Below are 21403 nucleotides of genomic sequence, written 5' to 3' on the forward strand. Positions count from 1 at the left end.
GCCCATGGTTTTACAAGCTCTAACCAGCTTGACCAAAATGGTCCATCAAGTCAAAACCCCGTCCACCAGCTAGAAGTCCAGCTAATGAACCATCTAGACCAGCTTGGACCACATAATGCCTATAAATGACTAACTCAGACGAGCTAGAAACCATGTAAAACCAGCTACCACCTTAAACTGGTTATAGGTGGATTTTTCAGTGTTTCTCTAAAAATGGTCTCGAAATAAAGTAAAACCTCTTCCAACCAAGATATGGGAATGGTCCACTTTGCATAAAAAAGGGCAAAATGTCCAAAATACAGCCTTAAATAAAAACACTGCAAAACATTTTTGTCATTATTTTTGTCTTGTTTTCCAGTAAAAAATACCTAAACATTCTTAAAACAAGATAAATTTCCTTGACTTGCAAAATTGCATGAGATATTTTTTTTTTTAAAACAAGAAAAAACTATTTGCCAATTGGATAAGAAAAATAAATGTAATTTTGTCGGATTTCTTTGAAAACAAGACTTAAAATTACATATTATATATTGTTTTAAAATATTTAGATATTTTTACTGGAAAACAAGAAAAAAATAATTACAATTATTAATGACAAAAAAGTCCCTGTTTCCACCTGGTATTAAGATGCGTCTCCTGTGACCACTTGTGATCGGATTTGGAGGGGAAGGACTGTTTCATGATGACATACATCAGTTACTACGTCAGTGTGTTCTTGCATGATAATAAACTACAACAAAGTCAGAAAAGTTGAAGAAATTGTGAAAAAAACAGCACGCTATTTCTCCCTGAGGCAGCTGAAATTTAATCGAAGCACAAAATCAACATTTTGAGCAGAATTGTCCGTTATTTTAGTGGATTAGTTGTATTAACCTGAGCTGTAGATGTTCGTGCTGAAGATGATCTGTGAAGTTCTCATGCTTGTGTGTGTAAACATTTTCTTAAACCATTCATAACCGGCAAAGTTTAAACTCTTGTTCCAGTGCAGCGGTTGATTGACAGGTGAGGGGAGACGCTTCGCTGCTGCCGGGACACATACAGGATGGATTAGCATTTACACCTCAAATGTGATGTTTTAGATTTGTTTTTCACCACATACGTATGTGGTTTTTGTGATCCGATCACAAAACGTTTTAGAGCACGCTTAGACCTGTATTTAGAGCTGACCACATGTGATCCAATCACCAAAAACGCATCTTAATACCAGGTGAAAGCTGGGTCTAAAAGGGATTGGTATGGTACGGGTGTAGTACTAATAGTTAGCTTAATTTAAGAACAACACACCAATGGGAGGTGCTCACAACTAGTGAATGTGTGTCCAAGTGTGTGCTTTCATGTAAGAGTGTTTTCACATCATGTGAATGAGCATGCATGCATGGTCGTGAGCATTTAAGCAGACTGAATGCAGCAATAAGGAGAAATAAATGCAGTGTGGCGTTAATCACTGACTGATGGAGATCTATCACATTCATTACAGGGATTCGCCCTGATTCTCTCTCCCTGTAATCTAATCCACCAAAATCCCATTGTGTTAGCAGTTAATTCCAGCAACATTGTGCAAGGCAATACCCACAATCTGATTACCAGCGGTTACAGGGAGGCACCATCATTTACATTATGAATGGGAGAATCACATTAGATAATAGCTGGGAGAGAGAGACAGACTTGAGTTGGAATGTGAGAGTCGTCACGGTGAGAAAGCGGTGGGTGTGCATTGTAGAATAAACGCAAAGCAGTAGGGTATGGTACTCTCAAAACATATAGAGTTCGGCCTGCTCACCGAAATGGTATATACAGGACTCGAGATGAGATTTGACGGATGACAAATCTACACAACGTGCATATGGCTCATTTTAATACAGATCTGATACATGCATGTAAGAGGTACATACACACATGTAAACACAGACATAATCCAACACATAAACCGGCACTCCATCACTCCACAACACCAATTTAGAAGTAAAGATGAAACACTCTTTTTATCTCCATTAATCCTTATTAAGATAAGTAAGACAGATGTGTGGCAAACAGCATTCAATAACCGAAATCGTCTGGAACCATTTTTAAACGAATGGCTTTAGAACTTGGAGCGCGCTTACCAATAAAGGAGCTATTTTTCACACTGAAGCCAATCTCACTGTACAGTATCAGCCAATTTGATCTGTAATATCCATGTCTTAGGGAGAGGGATGATAGAGTATTTCTATCACCATTCTAAGCCTTTTGGCTTGTGTAGATTTTTGTGTAAATGAATTTAATGCAACAGCCAGCTTTCTTTAAAGGGGTCATATCAAGAAAAACTGGAATTTCTTGATATTTTGAAGAAGAAAAAAAAGGTTGATTTAAATCATATCAAATCACTTTTATTGTCACACAACCATATACACAAGTGCAATGGTGTGTGAAATTCTTGGGTGCAGTTCCGATCAACACAGTAGTCGTGACAGTGATGAGACATATACCAATTTACAATAAACATCAGATTTACACAACACAATTTAAAATCTAATATACACATAATTACACAACACAATATACAAATAACATACAATGTACAGTATACAATACACACAATATAGATACACATTATTCAATAAAAATACAAAAATAGTATATATAGTATATATAAAATGTACAGTAGGTTGTATTGTACTGTATTGACATTCAGGCTGTTGGTTGATAGTCAGTTGCCAGTGTGTTGTTAAGAGAGATATAATTATGACAGTCCAGTGTGAGATAATAAGATTAATAAAGTGCAGTGCTGATGTATATTGATTGTGAGAGATCAAGAGTTCAAAAGTCTGACTGCTTGGGGGAAGACGCTATCATGAATTCGGCTGGTGCGGGTCCTGATGCTGTGATACCGCCTGCCTGATGGTAGCAGTGAGAGCAGCCCATGGCTCGGGTGGCTGGAGTCTCTGATGATCCTCCGAGCTTTTTTCACACACCACCTGGTATATATTTCCTGGAGGGAGGGAAACTCACCTCCGATGATGTGTCTGGCAGTTCGCACCACCCTTTGCAGGGCTTTGCGGTTGTGGGCGGTGCTATTGCCGTACCAGGCGGAGATGCAGCCAGTCAGGATGCTCTCTACAGTGCAGGTGTAGAACCGTGTGAGAATGTGGTGGTTCATTCCAAATTTACTATGTAAACATACTTTACATTTTAAACTAAAAAATTGTGCCCCAGCCCACCAGGACCATTTATTAAAAATGCCCTTCAGAATAATGAATGTTTCTGATATCACACATTTATTAGATACAAGACTGTGACATAAACTTGTGTAGCCAAGTTTTCCACTGAAGTGAAAGTCGTAAGTAGACGTGAGTCACAACAGATGTTCTTAGTTGATGGTTTAATGTCGTTTTATTTGCTCACGTCTCTTATATCATCAGCAAGCATCAGAATATCTTTCTTAAAATATGGATTTAACCATGTACAGTATTATGCTGCAGTTCCTGAAAAAGTTACTGGCCAAATGGCAAATTGATTCTTTAAACTCTGTTATTGTTTCTCCCTTGATATATCAGGTCTACAGAGACAGAACATTTGTACAAATGAACAGAGCTATAGGTGTTATAATAGATTTGTGACGGCATGTTTTCAGTGTGCACACGCACTCTCTGAGCGAGAGCAGGAAGATTTCATAAGTTTATGTTTATGTTTGAGAGCGCTTATCCAATTTTGTGCAGAGTGAAGGAATGAATGCGCTTTCGCATGAAATGCATGTACTCTATTTCTGGTCTATTTAGCTTTTAATTTCCCTTTAACTTCACAATATATTTTTATTGTATATTATATTATATATATTTTTTACTTGTAAAATTATCATCATCATTCTCCGTGCCTCTCCTGACATGCTCTGGTTTACTCACCCTCATGCCATCCCAGATGTTTATGACTTTCTTTCTTCAGCAGAACACAAACAAAGATTTTTAGAAGAATTTCTCAGCTCTGTATGTCCTCACAATGCAAGTGAATGGTGATCAGACCTTTGTGTCTCCAAAAATCACATAAGAAAACATAGAAGTAATCCATAAGACTCCAGTGGTTGAATCCATTTCTTCAAAAGGGATATAATAGGTGAGAAACAGATACAAATTTAAGTCCTCTAAATCTCCACTTTAACTTTTACATCTGAAAGTCACATGTGGTGTCTGTTTAGTTTAACTTTCACGTCTGATAGTGAAAGTTAAAGTGGAGATTTAGAGTAAAAAATAACTTAAAAATTGTTCTGTTTCTCACCCACACCTATTATATTGCTTCTGAAGATAATGGATTTAAACACTGGGGTCATATGGATTACTTTAATGTTTCCTTTATGTGATTTTTGGAGCTTCAGAGGTCTGTTCACCATTCACTTGCATCATATGGACTTGTATTATCTCGATGGAGGAGATTTTTCTCTTTGATTCAGTTGATTGGGTGTTTTATAGTCAGGCTGTGGTGTAGAGCAGATTAAAGCTTTCTGCAGTCCTCCTCCTGGAGCTGAAATGTGTCTTGTGCTTGCTTGGAGAAGATAACTACTTTGGGTTATTTAGAACCTAAATAAATCTTACCCAGTCTACTCCATGAAACGATTGGCCGAGGGTAGCCCGTGGCGACACACTCCAAGATTGCGGTCTGGTGAACAGTGAGGGTGAGGTTTTCAGGGCCCACTAGGATCACAGGTTCTTTGTAAACAGATGTCTGGGAGCCTTCAGGAAGAGAGGAAGAGGACGAGCCAGTTAAAGACAGAAAGTAATAAATGCATGATTTGGAAAGACACAAGAAAGCATCAAAATCATTTTGGGGAAAATCATTGCAAGTATGATGGAATAAGGTCCTGTATCTACTGTATATTGCACAATATATCTGCAAAGTGAGAGTAAGTGAGCAGACCTGAGACTGTGAGCTGCGCTCCTGCACTGTGTTTGACTCCAGCACTGTTGTGAGCAACACAGCAGTACACCCCACTGTCCTCAGGGCGTACACCCGTTATCTGCAATACACCCGTGGGCAAAAGAGTATACCTGCATAGAAAAGACAGTAAGAGTATTACACAGACCCACAGTGAGAGGGAGACATGTGTAAGTGCCATTGACACTGGGCCCATCAAATGTGACAAATGTGTATGAATGTATGTGTGCCTGTGTGTGTTTACAGTGTTACCTGTCATCAGAGGTATCCACGGGTCGCCCATCTTTTTCCCAGCTGATGACTGGCTCGGGCAGGCCATGTATTTGACATTGAAATCGGCCAACGCCTCCCAACTCTGCACGCACTGAACGTGGCTGCACATGAAAATCTGCCATTGCTGAAGAAAAAGAGACAGAGAGAGATTATTTAATGTGTGTTTTTTAGAATTGCAAGCTATCCTCAAAGAAGTGCTCTGTCTATAATTTATTTAGTGATATCATTATTACTATTGCTCATAATTGGTGATTTCAACGAAACCCTAACCCTAAGAATTAAATCTTAGTGTAACTTGATCTGCACAGCTTGTGCTACAGACATGAATGATACCTCAAAATATCATTCTCAGAATATCATAGAGACTTTGGGACCTAAAAAACCTTACCAACCCCCATGCAATGGTCTAGTGACTATCCTGGATAACCTAGAAAGTAGGGATGTGCCAGGGTGGTGGACTAAGCGACTAGTCGTCCAACAACCAACTAGTCGATTAGTGGGGTCCACTACTAACATTAATATTTTTAGGGGTGGATTTAATTAGACATGACACTTCTCGAAGGGTGTTTTTGCATGAATTTAGTGCTTAACAGTGAATAACAATCAGCCCAGTAAAGCCCTTTGCAAGAAGTTTCTCTTTAATGAATAACACAGATGCTGTTACAGCCATCAAAGTGCCACGTCAACAATACATTTCAAGGCGATCACTACCGGATGTTAAATCCGAGGATCACCCTAACACACTCCTGTTTACACCGAAGCTTGCCATTCTGCGTTGTGCATAAGTGGTTATGTGCCTCTCTGTATTGCAGCCTTTCTTATCTCTTTTCATACTTTGGTAGTTTTGTGCAATAAGATGCTTATATCATTTTTACCCTTTAGTTACCATGTTGAAGTGCTGCGCTAAGCATCCATATTGCCCTCTGAAATGTGCCCGATCGGCGTCATGTGAACATAACAGAGCCTAATAATCAATGGGTTCCTCAACACCGACTAGTCGTTCAGACATATTTCATTTAGGTGAAATCTCACTCAACTTTGATTTCGCTGCTATTTTTAATGCCAGGAGAATATGATATACATTAAATAATGTATATTAAGACAAAACACCATAAGCAGACTTTCAAAAACAGACCAGGTTTATGTTTGCAGTACAAAGGGTTCAATTATATAATTTCAGGGAGACAAGCTGCACCTACATCTGTGAGTCATCGTTTTCTATAATGAATATCATCAAGAACCAGGATAGTGCACACCTTGATCAGTGTCTCAGGATTAGTACAGCAGAGTAAAGTACTAACATCAGAGGTTGCTTCAGCCCGTCGCTGTCACTTCTCTCATTGAATGGGGAGTATATGTCAATAAATACAGGTACAGTTTGACCTCCATTAATCTAAGGAAGAACAATAACAATAACAATATTAATGCTAACAGGTCTAATAATTGAATGTGCAATTAGGGAAAGTGCAGGGAGTAGATCTCCTTTGGAGATGAGCAGGAACAATTGACTCGCATGGAGGACATGGAAATCCAGATTATACACTGAATTTTTTTTAAATTATTATCATTTCATTCAGTTTTTGTTTTATTTTAATTTTCAGCAGGAAAAGTTGTGTAGTTTGGTTTTTCTGTATACAAACAAAATGTTTTAATAAATAAAACAGGCTACTAATACTGAGAAAAAGAATGTATAAAAAAAAAATCAGGATATTTATGTCACGACTCTTTTAACAAAAACAATCAAAACAACAATAGTAATAGTAATAATAATATAATAATAATAATAATAGCAGCAGCACAAACACTTTTTCATAACATCGAGGGCGGTGACCCTTGGCTTTGTATTGTTGACAGAATATGGTCCTTGGTGAAAACTAATTGGGGAACCCTGATCTCGGCCCTCCAGAGAAAGCACAGTTTACAGATAATAACGATGAAGAGGGAAAGGCAGCTTTCAGGCTCACAGCAGATGCTTAGTCATCCTCTCAGATCTGAACCCAAGCTGTTCTGACCAATATCTGCTGACAAATAATCTGTTTCTGGACTTTGTCAACATCTTAACACATTACATGATACTATAACTTTTTCTGTTCCCAAAAAATGAAGGAAAGAGTACGCAAAGTGCTGGTCCTGATAGCCAACCACGGAAGAGCAAATACTGATGTGCCTGTTTTCTGTATTCACATACAGTATTCTGAAACAGTGGGTGCAACAGCAAGGACAAAACTACAGTGTGAAAATAAATGTTTCTGGCACTTGTTTGCACTAGCTCCAGATCATACCATATTGAGATTTTTATTAAGTATACTGTCTAGTCCAAGGGAAAGCATTAATGGTGACATCAATGATATCTGGAGAGAAGAGAGTTAATTAGAGATTGTATTAATGGGCTCCTCATGATTGCTGTCTAGTATCTGGTAAAGTGTACAACAGAAATCTCCAGTATCCACTGTCCAGCCTCATTTTCATCAAAATGTTTAATGGATTGCTTTAGGAGTTGAGAATATATGCTAGGAATATGTAACATGGCAACCTGTACGTCACACGAGACCGCGTGATCTCCACCCTCTCATGAAGCTTACCGGAAGCGTTGGTATTATAGTTAAAAAGTACTTAAATATTGATCTTTTTTCGCACCAAAAGCGATCATTTCGCTTTAGAAGACATTCATTTAACAGCTGGACTAGTATAGATGATGTTTATGCTGAATGTCTGTGATTTTTGGAGCTTAAAAAGTCAATCACCATCCACTTGCATCTTAAGGACCTACTGAGCTGAGATATTTTTCTATTTTTCTTCAAATGTGTTCTGGTGAAGAAAGAAAGTCTCAGACTCTGTTAGAAACACCAGCATCCACTGAGAGAGAGGTCATATATACCATACATAAAAACAAAGAAACACTACATTAGCCATCAGTGAAAAACAATACATACAAACCATTTGCATAGACAGTGGCACATGTAGAATACAATTCTACGCAGTTTCATTTACTAATTACATAGCCCTTTAACGTGCGTGTGTGTGAGAAATACTTCAAAGAAAGCTTTGAGGCCTTACTCTTACAGCTTAAAGACAAGGAATCAAACGACAGGGTGAAATTGCATCTGCGCATGGTAATCGCGTGCCCGAGAGAGTGTGTGTGATTGTGAGAGGGAAGATACAGGTGTATGAGCATTGTTCTTTATGGGTGTGAAATCAAATTTCAGCTGTCTGATAATACTCAATCATACCCGTCACACACATCAATAAAATCCCATCCATGTGCAGGTAAGAAAATATTTTTAAAAAATAAACCCGTGCCCGAAAGCATGCATATAGTACTTTCCTGCTACACAGTATGCAAAAAGCAGTGTGTGAAATATGATGCCATAGTTGAACAATACACAGATGATGTACTGCATCTGCTGAGATTATGAAGTGTGCAACCAGTGGACATTGCTACCCCATTAGGTCACTGGAGCTGAAAAGCTGTCAGATTCGAAGTTGAAAAAATAAATAAAAAATTGTGAAGAACTGTGAACCAAGTGCTATAGGCACCAAGAAAGTTGTTTCTTGTTGATAAATTGTACTTGTTTAACAACACCCAAGTAAATAGTTTTCGTGGTCATTGTTAATAAGTCATTGGTCAAAGACCATACAGGTCAAAGGACAATGCAAATATGGCGGATATAATGTTTCGGGGAATGTATTTATAAGTTCTTCTTTCGTTACTTCTCATTACATTGTTCCATGTCTGTGTGACAGAGTGACATTTTGAAGCTCCTCATTGGCCTGCAGGTCTCACAGGCGCCCACACTGAGTGAGAGCTGCAGATGAGGGAAGAAGCTGGAAACACAAACACAATTAGCACAAGGTCTGTCTCTCCAGCAGCCAACCACCGTCCTCAAGACAAGTGCCCTTATTTAAATGTTGGTCGTAATTAACTTGAACCAAACAGGTCTGTTTGGAACACTCTTAGCATAACAAGAGGGCCGGGCCCCTCCAGTGCAAACACTCTCTCTCTCTCCATGTTCTTTTTGTGTCCTACTGATACACTTGTTCCAGCTAATCTAGCATCATGGAGCTCAGAGGTTCGGCGGCTTAAACTCACACAGTGGAGCTTCTGTAACTGGTCGTTTTGTTTTGCAGGATTCAAAGGAGGCAGGCAGAAGCGAGGGGAAAAAACAGCATTCTCTGAGAAGGAAAAAAAATAGCGCTCTCAGAAAGAAACCTTTTCAAGGCTCTCACACATATCTCATTGATTGCCTCTGCAGGAGATGTGAGTCACAGAAGGCATACATCTAATGAATCTCTCTCTCTCTCTCTCTCTCTCTCTCTGTTTCCACTATTTCTCTTTCTTGGTTTATCTCTCCACTGTGATTTCAATCAACTGCCCCTTAACTGTGTCTATAACATTTAATATATCATATACTGCCATAACATCTATATTTTCAACATTATCATATGCTGTTTAGTGGTATTTTTATTCTTTACTACCTGTCTCATCCAGCTGATTGAGATATCTAAACCAGCTTGGACCATCAAACCATGAACAACCACTGGGAAAATCACTCAAAATAATTTTACATGACATTTAGTCAATTGGCACTTTTATCCAAAGCAACTTGTGCAATTAAAGTACAGACATAATTATAATTAGACTTGGCATTGTTAAAGCCATGCTTAAGTTAAATGACTACGTTAAAGTCAACATGAAACAGCATTCATGACCCATTTCACCTCAGTACTTCTGAGTAAAACAGGATATTTAATGAGAAAACAGTTGTAGTGCAGGACTATGTTATCCATGGGGAACAGATTGGGTCATGAATGTTCCATACCAGTATGGACCAGTGCAGCTAATTGGCTGTGGTTTCCATATGATAGGTGATTTGAGGGGAGGGGTTGAAAAATAAGATGACTTTGCGACGTCAGCCAAAAAAAAAAGTCATATCAGAGGGGGAGTAAGTCATTACATTTTGATGAAAGAGAACAATTCACGATTACGAAGGTTAAGATTATAAAGACAAACACTTTCTTTTTTTCACTTTGGAATAACGAGCACCAATGAATTATCAAAATAAGACCAGGAACATGTATTATTTTTGATTTCATGTTGAATTTAGGCTACAGGAACACAACTTTCAGGACAAATTAAGGTACAAATTCTGTGCCTACAGTAACAAACTGCTAAAATTCAGGTCTAGATTTAAAAAAAAAAAATGTTTTGTATTTGAAGCCTTGCTAATATGTGTTGTTTTTTTCCCACTTTGCAGAATGTATACTCATCATACATTTGATACATTTCATCAGGTCCTCTGCTTTGAGCTCTTAGCTTTTCCATTACTAAAAGGTAAAAGCCCCCGTGTGTTTCAGATCCAGCACCCTTCCTCACTCTGGCAGTGGAAGATCACTAGATTTCACTTGTAAACACACAAACAGTGAGGGAAAAGTGAGTAGTGACTGAACCAGTGGGTGGGCATGTGATGGTATCAAATTTTCAGATTATTTACGGTATTTTGAATTGACCATGATAACAATATTGCGCATATTAATTACCATACTATACAATATAACCGAATACCGTCACATGCCCACCAGTGGGGGTATTAGAGCATACTGAATCGCTCTGGGAGCCCTTCCTCCCTCCCTGTCCTTCTGTTATCCTGCACTCCGTCTCTCTCCTTGGTTTCATCTCTTTGTGTATCAGAAGTGTTTCAGCATCAGCGCCTTTGTGCAGTGCCCTAATGAGAAATGTGCCATTTCCTGACATGCTCCGACCTCTCTATGCCTCACAGACGCACAGCGAGCAGCAAGCCGATTAAAATTTAAACAAACATTCCTCAATGCCTCAACCATCCAGGGCTTCTGGCGCTATAGTGAAGCAGTCAAATTATTACAGTCTCAGATTACTTACTACATTTCATCTTTTATTATTGTCACAAATGTCTTCATTAAAATGTAAATCATTTTGATAACTGAAAGCTAGACATGTTTTTGTGTAAATTATGTTAAAACATGGCAACTGTACCATGGAGGTTTAAAATTAAAGTCACACTGACGTATCGTCACTTTTACCAATAACGAAAAATATATAAACAGCTGCTTTCCTAACTTCTGTTCCAATTTTTCCATCCAAACCTATTCTCACTTTAGGATTATATGGACATTTTATATAGAAATTGTTTGTGTTCTGCTATTACTCCATGTCACAGAAATGCAGGTCAATGTGTTAACCTAATAGGTTAAGTTACATGAAGTTGAGGCTCTAAAATCAATTACTGGCACAATAATTGTTCAGTTTTGTATATTTTATAAGACAGAGAAACTGCAATATGATGCACCATTAGCTTGACACCCTCCCATGCTCTGTCCTTTACAACAGAACATTAGTGCTGAGTTCCAGAGAGGGTGAAGCCGTAGCCATGGAGTATCTGTCATTAAAACACAGCTGTCTAAGGCATGGTTTCTAATCAACAAAGCCCTCAGAGCAGGTTACTACCTCAGTTATATCCTCATGAGACAATTAGTGTAATAACTATCACTACTGGTGACCAGAAAACTCCCCCAAACATTCAGTGGACAAATACAGCAGACAGCACTGTAAAACAATACATTTACACAGGTCACACTGCAGCTGGAGAACAGGTGTGTCTGAGAGAGAAATTTATGGGAAAACACAATGTTATTAAGAGTAAACATACACAATCAAATGCAACCTTTCCATCTTCAAGCTTTCCCTTTTGTATACAAGACCAGCACACGAAAATGCACATTTGTAAATACTAGGGATGTTAATGAATAATCAATGATCGATTATTTGTCATAAGTCATTTGATCGACTAAGTTTACTGATCGTCAGTTTATTTATTAATTTCAGCACAAATGCACTCAGTAATGTTGCCAGGAGATAGTCATCTGCCACTTGAGGACGCACTGCCGCTTGTGTGCTGCATGTCACGTCCTGACAGCATTAGAATAAATAAAACAGACGTGCATCCTTCACTTCCTTGCTAATTATGGAGCTTTTCTCTATAGATGAACATTACGTGTACTGCATAAACCATGACAGTGTGTTAAAGTACAACATGACAAAAAGCATATTGATCTGCCGGTCTCACTGTATCATCCACACCGATAATCCCATCAGTACTCACCTGAAGAGCATGCAGGTTTTAATTCAAAGATTCATACCAAACACAGCCTGAATACATAAAAAATACATTAAACAGAAAATATATTTAGAGGAAAATATAAATTCTAGCATTATTTAAATGTATTTATTTAAATCATTTTTAAACAGTAGGCTACATGCAAAAACATACTTTGTTGGCTGTTTTCACATTTTCTTCTACAGTAAGGATTTTTTCTCCGATGTTCACATTTTCAAGTTCACATTAGAACATTCAAAAATCAAACACTGTATAAATAAATCTTTGACTGAAGAACAATATGCGTCTTGTATTTTTGAGTTTCAAGCTGCACACCACTACAGTATTTTTATTGTTAATTATTCATTGATTTTCATTCATTAACATTAACGATTGTTGATTAAGAACATTTCTTAAAGATTGCAACCTTACTAAGTACAAGTTAGAGTTTCAGTTTAAAGTTAACATGAAATATAATTTGCAACTTCTGCAATGTGACGTATACTGTCTAACAAGATTTTTAAAAAAAAGAAACAAAATACATATATATATATATATATATGTTGGGCTGAACTTGATTTTATCTATCGTAACTGACTGTATCATGAAAGGTGGTCATTCCAATGTCTCTATATGACAAGTGGTTGGAAGGAAGGAGTTGAAAAATAAGATGGCTTGGTGACATCAGCCAAAATGGAAAGTCATTTTAGTGACAGAGCAAATTATTCTATTCTGGTAAAAGATTACAAACACAAAAACTTTTTCTTTGGAATAATGTACATAGATACATTGCTCCTAATAAGGCAAGGAACCTATATTAAGAAAGAAAATAGGGTCAATTTTGATTTCATGTTGACTTTCAAAGACAGAATTTAAGCAAGGTGACAAGTCCCATGTCAGTGCCAAAATCAATGTACCCACAGCCACACCCACTCACACAGAAAGAGAGAGAGAAAGAGAGAGAGAGAACCCCCATAAGGGCCCCTGCCCTATGCCCTCAAACTGGGAGAGGCCCACCTGTGCTGCCACATGCTGACACGAACAGTCACACATATTCTGCCCAAAAACAAACACACAAATATAAACAGACGGTTATTAACATAAGATGCATAATTTAGCAGAACACATACAAATGTAATGGCAAAAAGTAGAGTAGATACAAAATACCAATATAAATCTCATCATTCAATACTTAGCTCACCAGACCTAACACACATAGACACACCCAACCAACCCCTGACACATTTACTTAGCTATCTAAATGGGGACATACCACAGACATCTGTTGCTTTGATATGAAGCTAAATATAATATAATATACAACCCCAATTCCCCATAAATTAGAACAGAATGCAAAATGCTAATAAAAACAAAAAGGAGTGATTTGTAAATTCTCTTCAACCTGCATTATATTGTAGCACTGCAACAACACCTTATTTGATGTTTTATATTTTGATGTGTGTGTGTGTGTGTGTATATATATATATATATATATATATATATATATATATATATATATATATATATATATATATTTATACACACACACATTTGAATTCAGAAGTTTACATACACTTAGGTTGAAGTCATTAAACTCATTTTTTAACCACTCCACAGATTTCATATTACCAAACTATAGTTTTGGCAAGTCATTTAGGACATCTACTTTGTGCATGACACAAATAATTTGTCCAGCAATTGTTTACAGACAGATTGTTTCACTTTTTGTGGGTCAGAAGTTTACATTCACTAAGTTAACTGTGCCTTTATGCAGCTTGGAAAATTCCAGAAAACGATTTCAAGCCTTTAGACAATTAGCCAATTAGCTTCTGATAGGAGGTGTACTGAATTGGAGATGTACCTGTGGATGTATTTTAAGGCCTACATTCAAACTCAGTGCCTCTTTGCTTGACATCATTGGAAAATAAAAAGAAATTAGCCAAGACCTCAGAAAAAAAATGTTGGACCTCCACAAGTCTCATTCATCCTTGGGAGCAATTTCCAAATGCCTGAAGGTACCACGTTCAACAGTACACACAGTATAACAACAGTACACAAGTATAAACACCATGGGACCATGCAACCATCACACTGCTCAGGAAGGAGAAGCATTCTGTCTCCTAGAAATGAACGTAGTTTGGTGCGAAGAGTACAAATCAATCCCAGAACAACAGCAAAGGACCTTGTGAAGATGCTGGAGGAAACAAGTAGACAAGTATCTATATCCACAGTAAAACGAGTCCTATATCAACATAACCTCAAAGGCTGCTCAGCAAGGAAGAAGCCACTGCTCCAAAACCACCATAAAAAAGCCAGACTACAGTTTGCAAGTGCACATGGTTACAAAGATCTTACTTTTTGGAGAAATGTCCTCTGGTCTGATGAAACAAAAATGTTATTGTTTGGTCATAATGACCATCGTTATATTTGGAGGTAAAAGGGTGAGGCTTGCATGCTGAAGATCACCATCCCAACCATGAAGGATGGGGGTGGCAGCATCATTTTGTGGGGGTGCTTTGCTGCAGGAGGGACTGGTGCACTTCACAAAATAGATGGCATCAAAGGAAGCAAAATTATGTGGAAATATTGAAGCAACATCTCAAGAAATCAGCCATGAAGTTAAAGCTCGGTCGCAAATGGGTCTTCCAAATGGACAATGACCTCAAGCATACCTCCAAAGTTGTGGCAAAATGGCTTAAGGACAACAAAGTCAAGGTACTGGAGTGGCTATCACAAAGCCCTGACCTCAATCCGATAGAAAATTTGTGGGTGGAACTGAAAAAGCCTGTGCGAGCAAGGAGGCCTACAAGCCTGACTCAGTTACATTAGTTCTGTCTGAAGAAATGGGCCACAATTCCTGCAACTTATTGTGAGAAGCTTGTGAAAGGCTACCCAAAACATTTGACCCAAGTTAAACAATTAAAGGCAATGATGCCAAATACTAACAAAGTGTATGTAAACTTCTGACCCACTGGGAATGTGATGAAAGATATAAAAACTGAAATAAATCATTCTCTCTACTATCATTCTGACATTTCACATTCTTAAAATAAAGTAGTGACCTAACTGACCTAAGACATTCTGCTACATACACTCATTTCAAATCACTTGATTGCAATATGCTCCAAAAAAGTTGGGACAGTCAAGTTTTTACCAATGTTTAACATCACCATTTCTTCTAATAACACTTATTAAGCATCTGGGCACTGAAGACATCAGTTTGTTAAGTTTAGCAAGCAGAATGTTTCCCCATTCATCCATTATGCAGGTCTTCAGCTGCCAATAGTAGGGGACCATCGTTGCCGTAATGTGCGCTTCATTTTGATCCCACACATTCTCAGATGGAGACAAGTCAGGATATCGGACAGGCCAGTCTAGCACCCGCACTCTCTGCTTATGCAATGCAGCCATGCTCTTGTATTCCGGGAGGTATGTGGTTTGAAGTTGTCCAGCTGGAAAATGCAGGGACATCCCTGGAAAAGACTGCAACTGGATGGCAGCATATGTTGCTTTATAATTTGTACATATCTTTCTGCATGGTGCCATCACAGTTGTGCAAGTTACCCATTCCATGAGCACTGAAGACACAAGTTTGTTAAGTTTAGCAAGAGGAATTTTCCCCCATTCATTCATTATGCAGGTCTTTGACCCGGAGAACATGATGGCTGTTTTTCCCCAAACTATTTGAAATGTGGACTCGTCGGACCACAAAATGCGATTCCACTGTTCTACTTTCCATCTCAGATAAGACTAAGCCCTAAGAAGTCAGCGGCACTTCTGGACAGTGTTGATGTATAGGTTCTGCTTCGCACAGTAAAACTATAACTTGCACTTGTGGATGCAGCGGCGAATGGTGTTGACAAAGTTTTACCATAGTATTCCTGAGCCCGTCATGATATCCATTACAGATGAATGATGGATTTTAAGACTGTGATGTCTGAGGGAATGGAAATCACATGCATTCAGTGGTTTTCAGCCTTGTCCTTTTTGCACTGAGATTTGACCAGATGCGTTGAATCTTTTAATTAGATTGTGCACTGTAGAGGGTGAAATGCCCAAAATCGTTCCAATTTGTCTTTGGGGAACATTGTTCTCAAAGAGCAGGATTATTTGATGATGCATCTGTTGGCAAATTGGCAAAATCTTGAAGAGCTAGGCTTTTTTTTTTTTTAAGGCTCCTTATAAACTATAACACGATTGCCATCTCCTGTTTCACATCACCTTGTTTTTTCAACTTGTCAGATTTTTATTAGTCCTAAATTGAATTGGGCTATGTTGGTGTTCCAAAAAAGCACACTGAAGCTTTTCTCCTAGTATTGTGTATTTATTTTTTATTTAAAACATCTTTGTGCATAGAAATTAAATGTTTTTTGTACTGTGGGCTAATTCCATGACTGCCGTCTATTATTTTGAATGGTGTGGAAAAGCAACATTAATAAATAAACGGATGGCTACCGCAATTAAATTAATTGCAAAGAGTGGCCATTCATTTGTTCTCCATGCACCTGTCGATGACAGGTGCATGAGAGATATTTGTGTTGGCACTCCTGGAAGTGTCATGATGCAGATGTGTTTGCAGCATCGGATCTATGCAGGTATGCCGTTAAGACCAATCCATAACAGTACGGTAATGCTTCATGTACAATAAATTTGCTTTCAAGGATGTATGCATTGTCATCATGATTAACACAGGCTAACGATTGTTGTGACACTATATTTTTACATTAATGCCTATTTTCTCGACAAAGTGTTTCCAAACCAGTTTTTTGTGAAAATTTGAAGTATCGACAGTACAGTTAAAACAGAAAATTATTATGTCGACACATGAAATTTTAGCGATAATTTGCATTTTTCAGCTATTTCGGTAAACTTTATGATGCGCTACACTTTTTGTCACAAAAAAAAAAAAAAAAAAACAGGATGGAAACGTAGTTACTGTCTAAACTTTTTGGAATGTGTTGCAGGCATCATTTTCAGAAAAATTTTTTATTACGTATATTGTGTATTATACATTGTCTTTATATCCTACTGTACATTTACAAATCAATCCTTTTTTTTATTGGCAATTTGCATACTGTTCCATTGTTTTTGGAAATGGGGTTGTAATAATATAATATAATATAATATAATATAATATAATATAATATAATATAATATATTTATTTCTTTGCATCTATAGAGCATCATTTATGCTCAGACTTTCAATTAAGGATGTCCCAGAATGTCCCAAAAGTCAGGATTTGTTGGACTTGGCTTTGATCAGAACTGAGAGGTTTAGCAGTAGCACTTTGGAATCAACAGTCCTTTAAAACCCTTCTTCATAATAACCCACTACACACACACACACACACACACACACACATACACATTATTACAGATCGCCTCTTCCCAGTGCGCCACACAGTGTAAATTAACCAGATCTAATTATGGGGGAAGAGGAGGGAGAGATTGAGAAAAAGGAGTGAGAGTGTGTGTGCGTGAGAAAAACAGAGTGCGAGAGACAGAGAGAGAGAAAGAGCGTGAGAGAGATGAAATGAAAGGGCAAAGAGGAATATGGAAGAAAGAGAAAGAGAAAAAGAAAGAAAGAAAGAAAGAAAGGAAGAGACTGAGCTTTCCTTCCATCCATACATTAAGAGACTAAGTGGATGTAAAGCCTCCAACTCAGCCATTATTTGAAACAACAATGCTGGGGAAAAGAACAGAGAAAAGGGGGCAGGAGAAAAGACTGGCATGATTTAGAAGGCAAATCCATGTGAAAGATTCATATGTCAAGAATACAAACTATAAACATCAAAGTATATGATAAGGTGTTCTGCAGGGCCACAGTGATGGATGTTGCTTCCATATGGTGGAGGATCTGCAATTCATGCAAATGACTGATCCCCCACCCTCACCCTCACCCTCTCTCTCTCTCTCACACACACACACACACACACACACACACACACGTATACATGTAAACACACTGAACTCTCATTCTCTTTTAATACTGTCATGTTAAACAGCAAGTACGAAACCTCATATTCAAAACTAAATGGACCAAATATAAAACCTTTTGAATCAGTCATTGAAAACATATATCGATTCACCAATAATCTGAATACTGGGGGTACATTTTGCACTCAGTGTTCATAGTGGTTACACCTTTTGGCTCTACCTTTTAAGTTTACCACACATAATAGCATTCCCCCTCAAGCTAGCTCCACCCTTCTGGGCATTGTGACATCACTAGCATTTGGCGTTCCATTAGGCTGCTTTCTCCGCCTCTCTGAGCGTGGCACTACTGTATAATGATGCCATCCATAAATAATGGATATGGTATATGATACTATTTTGGCGCAAAGTGGCAATGCCTCAACAGGCTTTAAATAGTTGCACTAAAATAATATTTTCCATGCACAGTGTTCCCGGCTCCCGCACACGTGCGCGCGAGGACACACGCACACACACACACACACACACACACACACACACACACACAAATGATTAATCTGCTCAGCCTCACAGCACACACTGAAGGAGCAACCTGCTCCAGACATAGTCTTTGAGTAACACATCTATCTGTTAACATACAGGTAAGTAAATGCTATGACTTAAAAAGCCATTATTTGTTTTGATTTTTCACTCTCAGAGGGATGTGGTAGCACATTTTTCCCTCTTAAAATGCATGGGTGTGCAGCAAGAATCCCAATACAATAGACTGAATCTTTGCTTATCTGTTTATTTCATTTCAAATCTTTTCATCCTGTGGTCCTCTGTGTGTCATGTTCATCCATTCTGCAGAGCTCCTGAAATCAATTTCTCCTCTTAACATCATAACACTGTTCTCTTTCATTGGGCCAGCAATCTCCTCTCTCTCCTTCTCTCTTCCTCTCCCTCCCTTCCTTCCTCCCTCTCTCTCTCTCTCTCTCCCACAGAGCTCTCTGAGGTCCTCCAGAGCTGCTGCTGACCTAAACACACTTTTACTGATTTATCCAACGAAGTGGAAGGGCTATGATTAATAGCGTTGGATGGATGTCGGTAATGCTGTCAGGCTACGCGCATATAAACGTGTGTTGTGGTCGTTTTATGAATTTGGGAATTATGGGGAGAACTGATTTTATATAGTTAATTGTTTATTTTATTCTCATTAGTGTTGCTATGATGATGATGATGACGTATGATATGTGTGTATTGTACTTATATAATGGAGAATAATGGACTTATATAGGTGATTTGCATGTGATTACACTGATAGTAAGTAAGTTGGCTATACTTATCTAGGATGGTAGGGGCCAACAATTAGGATTTTAGTTTAGCAATTGCTGGAATGTGTAGAGAGGTGGTTTAAAAAAAATTTTCACTTTATCTTTTAAAGAAAATTCTAGCTTCCTTATTTGAGTTAACAAATACATTTGGTTTAAACTGGCTCAGATCTGTTCATTTTCTACTCCATCCAGCATGTTATAATGAGCAGTAATCTGCCTGTTTATTATAAAGAGAGCACACTGGACTGTGTGTGAATCTCTTACACAATCAAAAACACACACATTGTGCTGCCATGTAAAGGACTTGCATCTTAGAAACACCGTCTAAATGTTGAGCATATTTGTCTTGTTAGAACACAGTCCCCAAACTCATTAACACATTAATGTAGCACAATGCCTTCAGAAAGGAGCTGTGGGGAACATGAACAAGTCCTCATTTTCATTCCCTTTTAGGCCTGTAACATACTGTAAACTGCAGTCCATGTATCCATCCATCCATATCTGGCTTAAAAAAAGACAACAACAAAAAAAGGTCTGCTTAGGCTAACTAATGGGCAAACACAAAAGACTCTGCCTTAAATGTGCAGTCATGGGTTGATGAGAAAGTGCAGTCACTCATTATGCCCCCACCCAATCTGCTGTCCACCTCTGCTCTATGGAAGACAAGAGACTCCTTCTCCTCCACCTGAATTTCTCTCTTTCTATTAAGGCATGCTGCCTTAATCACAAAAGAAAAGAGGCTGAAAATTAAGACATTATTTAACTGACTGTTGCAGAGAACTAGATGGAGGGAGAAGGAGAGAGGAGAGAAAAAATATTCTATGCTCAGACAGATAAAGAGTGGAGGGGGTTACCAAATTAATTAGCTGGGTTTTCTTCTGTGCTGTTGCGGTTGTCTTTGTTGATATTTTGTGTGCCATTTCTTTTCTTTTAGCTTTTTTTAGGAATGTTCATTAGTGTTTGTTGGACACGCTGTGTGTGAATGAGAGAGCGGGAGAGTTCTGGGACGTTCTTTTGTTTGTTTTAATGACTGAGTAAGCCGAGATCTTCATGCTCATTAGAGCACTTCAAACACTGTTACTCATAATCAGGAGAAAGAAAAGAAAAATCTCAATGATAAACAGCCCAGGGAGTCCGCTACTCTATGGAGGGCAGGCCACTACTCTCCTAAAAGCACTCTCTCTCTTGCTCTCTCTCTGTTCCCATGCTCTTGGCTCTCAGAGTTTAAATGGGTTGGACTGAAACTAGGTCGCTGCTTCTCAATTAACATCTCATTAGCTGTACATCACCCAAGCCTTCACCCCTTCATGTGTCCGGCCTTCCCTTTCACAACAATAAATGTTTGTCACTCTCAGGCAACCTTTCTAACAGGAAATCTTTCGATAATTGTTTTTCAATTATTTGAACTCTATTTGATTGAGGTTGTGCAGTGTAGGTGTCTAATTAGAAAATGCACAGTGGTTAAATGTAATCACACTGGTGAACATCACATCTTATTAAACTCAATCATAATTTGGGTTGTATTTTCTGTACAGGCTAAACCTATATAATCCCAAAGGCATATTAGAAGCCAACATTAGGCAATTTTAAGATGATCAGCATCGGCCAATAACCGTACCTGCCTGGTCGATTAACTGTAGTGGTAGTTCTCCCTTCTTTCAGTTCTAAAATCTACAGACAGCCTTCTATAAGTAGTGTGCATTTTGTATCCACACACACAAATAAAAAAAGATTTGGTGTGAATTTTGAGTACATTTTGTGTAAAGTACGTGTTCACTTTATTTCAACAATTTGCCTATGTATTGTTTGCCATCATTAAATTGTATTATAGAAATAATGTAGGAGAGACAG

At 38.2% G+C, this 21403-nt stretch overlaps 1 protein-coding gene across 1 annotated transcript in view; it reads right to left on the reverse strand.

Annotated features, from left to right (window-relative positions):
* Positions 1 to 21403, reverse strand: part of LOC127442875 (immunoglobulin superfamily DCC subclass member 3-like) — a 93180-nt gene that overhangs the window by 22160 nt on the left and 49617 nt on the right. Inside the window, exons 3-5 of the mRNA XM_051701164.1 lie at positions 5155 to 5299; positions 4885 to 5015; positions 4563 to 4700 (exon numbers count right to left, since the gene is read on the reverse strand). Coding sequence (XP_051557124.1) covers positions 4563 to 4700; positions 4885 to 5015; positions 5155 to 5299 — 414 coding nt within the window. The remainder of the gene's footprint in view (positions 1 to 4562; positions 4701 to 4884; positions 5016 to 5154; positions 5300 to 21403) is intronic.

Source organism: Myxocyprinus asiaticus, chromosome 1 (genome assembly GCF_019703515.2).
Source record: "Myxocyprinus asiaticus isolate MX2 ecotype Aquarium Trade chromosome 1, UBuf_Myxa_2, whole genome shotgun sequence".
Taxonomy (NCBI): domain Eukaryota; kingdom Metazoa; phylum Chordata; class Actinopteri; order Cypriniformes; family Catostomidae; genus Myxocyprinus; species Myxocyprinus asiaticus.